Source organism: Mesitornis unicolor, unplaced genomic scaffold (assembly GCF_000695765.1).
Source record: "Mesitornis unicolor isolate BGI_N332 unplaced genomic scaffold, ASM69576v1 scaffold23876, whole genome shotgun sequence".
NCBI classification, from domain to species: Eukaryota; Metazoa; Chordata; class Aves; order Mesitornithiformes; family Mesitornithidae; genus Mesitornis; species Mesitornis unicolor.
The window spans coordinates 40,101-42,853 of NW_010190661.1; the positions used below are offsets into that span (position 1 = coordinate 40,101).

At 46.6% G+C, this 2,753-nt stretch overlaps 1 protein-coding gene across 1 annotated transcript in view; it reads right to left on the bottom strand.

Moving 5' to 3' along the window:
• C2CD2 (C2 calcium-dependent domain containing 2) overlaps positions 1-1,427 on the bottom strand; it is a gene marked incomplete at its 5' end in the record, with an annotated part of 34,751 nt that extends 33,324 nt beyond the window's left edge. The window contains one exon of the mRNA XM_010186476.1: positions 1,329-1,427. Coding sequence (XP_010184778.1) covers positions 1,329-1,427 — 99 coding nt within the window. The remainder of the gene's footprint in view (positions 1-1,328) is intronic.
• Positions 1,428-2,753: the final 1,326 nt, after the last annotated feature.

Below are 2,753 nucleotides of genomic sequence, written 5' to 3' on the forward strand. Positions count from 1 at the left end.
CAACGGCAACCAGCAGACCCAAATGTCCTGGTCATCTCCCATGCAAACACATTTGCAGCCCTGCCAACCTTCCAGCAACATTTTACACACTGCACTGCAAGACACCTGCTTTCTGTGCTGTTAGCTAGCTTTTATTTGTAGCAGATCTCCCTTGGTTGCTGGCTTCACACATTACACAGCACACCACTTTTAGATCTAAGAGCTCTTTCTCTTTACAGTTTCCCACCATGGTATCCTCCAGTGGTGCAAACTAACACTAGCGCCAACTCCACAGCTCTAAAAACTCCTCCAGTCTCTTCAGCCCCACTGCTGGGGCAGGAACCACTGGTATGAGAAAAAGAAAGACGAACAAAAAGAAAAAAGGGGGGCAGGGAGGAGAGAGAACAAGTGGACAAACAACTTCACATGTTGGCAATCCCCAGCTGCCACCAATCAGGGTGTGCCTGTAAGTTGCCTATCAGGCAGATAAGCACAGAGAGTTTTCAAAGAAATCATAGTAGAGCTGCTTAACATCTAAATCAGACAAGTAAACCAAAATAACAAAGCAGAACAAGAAGAAAAGCATTAAGCTAATTTGATGCAGGTGCCTAAAGCTGAGCACCAGTTCAGATGTGACTGTAGGTACAGTCACTAGGATGAAAATGCAGAAGCCAGCATTCCTAATAAGCATGCATACATTTTTACCCTGTTCCAAAAGCCACATTCTGCCTTGTTTTACTTTTATATGCACTAAGCACAGGGAAAACCACTTCCCAGTATGTGGGGTGAGGATGGGAGAGGAAGAAAGAGACTATTTGCTCCTCACTGAATACAGGATTCAGTAAAGACTTCACTCTCAGGGCTTTGCAGCTGTTCCACTGATCCCTAGCCAGCTCCAACTTATGAAGGAAACCTGCAATCAGCCACAGAAACAGCAAGAGGCAGACAAAGATGTTTTCCTGCCCCAGAGAAGTGTCCCTTTCCTTCTTCAAGATTCCTCACCCTACGCTTCAGCAATAGGATGGGGAACCATTGGACCGATGGCGGGGGCTGGGGGAGAGGGCTGCTGTATGAATTCAATGAAGGCGCACATATAAACTTGGCATAATCCTGATTATTGTTCATTTGGTAAAAGCTTTGGAGCATGCTCTGCTCCTGACTTGCAGAAGAACTGAATCAATGTGAAGAGCTGGCACAGGCTCATTAGAGAGGCTGCCTCCTACCAGCCTTGACAAACTTAGGTCAAACGTACAGAAGTACTGATAAATGAAACTCACACCGATGCTTGTAAGAAAAGTTAACATTTCTTGCTGAAAAGTACAGTGAAACAAAACAAAACTGAAGTTTACCTTCTCTTGAGCTGACTTTACAACACTAACAACTTGTTTAACTGCTAGCTCAAGCGGTTCTGATGGGTCATCTTCCTCAAACGTGAGCAACTGTGAATCCTAAGAAAGGAGAAAAAAAGCAGCATTGTTAGGTGATGAACCCATGGCTTGAGGAGTGATAAAAATGCGCTGCCAGTGAAGTTCCTGGAAGAACTGGAGACAGAATTGCAAATGTATGTCAAAACTTGCATGTATTAATTGCATGACACCTCACTACATTATGCAGGGTAGAGTCTGAAAACCCACACTTAAGACATAACTACAGGCCTGATCATAACTCATCTTTCTCTGTAGCAGAGGATCAAGATACACAACGTAGCACAGCACAGAGGGAAGTCCATGAACAGGGACAGAGTTCAGTGAAACTGCTCTACTTGAGTAAGGATTAATAAGTGTGTCATTTTAAAAGGCATTTTTGGTCTGGCTTAATAAATTAAGAAAAGCCAAACATCATCTTGCAGAGGTGAGGAAAGAAGCCTTCTCCTCCACAAGTCCTTCCTCATGTGTGATGGCAGGCAGCAATGACAGCGGCTCATTCTTCACACAGACAGCAAGGAAAAGACTGTGTACCTGTTTTGGCACTGAGCTCATACTATCAGAGACATCAGCACTTGCATTCTCCACCTGCTACCCACACCAAGCCCTCAGCACTGCTTCCATCGGCACGCAGGGTTGTTCTGCACTCAGGAATTTCAGCAGCAGCATGCCACTGTCATTGTTTTGGAAGGCTGACAGTGGGAGCCACGCCACACTGCAGTGCCAGGCAGTGAACTCATGGCAAGAGACAGCTCCAGCTGCTCGCCTGGGGAGCGAGGGTGTGCATGTCCCTGTTGGGGTGGGTTTGGTCTCTGGCTGGGGATGGGGACGGGAAGCTGCCACTTGTTTCAAGTCAGTTTCAGTTCCTAGCACCTGTGCCCAAGCTGTCTGGGCTCTTCTGTTCCACAAGCGCAAGGCAAACCTTCATTTCTTAGCACAACCCATGCTTTTCTGAACCACACCGTGCAATTTGAAAGGGCAGACGAAGTATTTTCTTTCACTGCCCTAACTTAGGGTGATGCCTGCAAAGTGTTAAACTGCATTCCTTATCTTTCACACACAGATGTTGCCCTGCTCTTCCTTCTCCCCCAGCCTGCCCCCAAACTTGTAAGCAGAAAGCATGCTGGGGCTGCCGGGAAGTGAACCTCCTAGACCTAAGGAGAAGGCTGCGCACAAATTCAGAGACCTGGGTACACACCGCTTACTAGATAGTTTAACCTCGATATTTTCCACTGATGTGGCAAGGTTTCAGTCCTCAGGATTAGGGGATTAGGTTGCCATAGCCTCACCTAACCTCCTCGTCTCTTACACCTGGGCATACCATTACAAATCACCAAGCAGGATGCCATG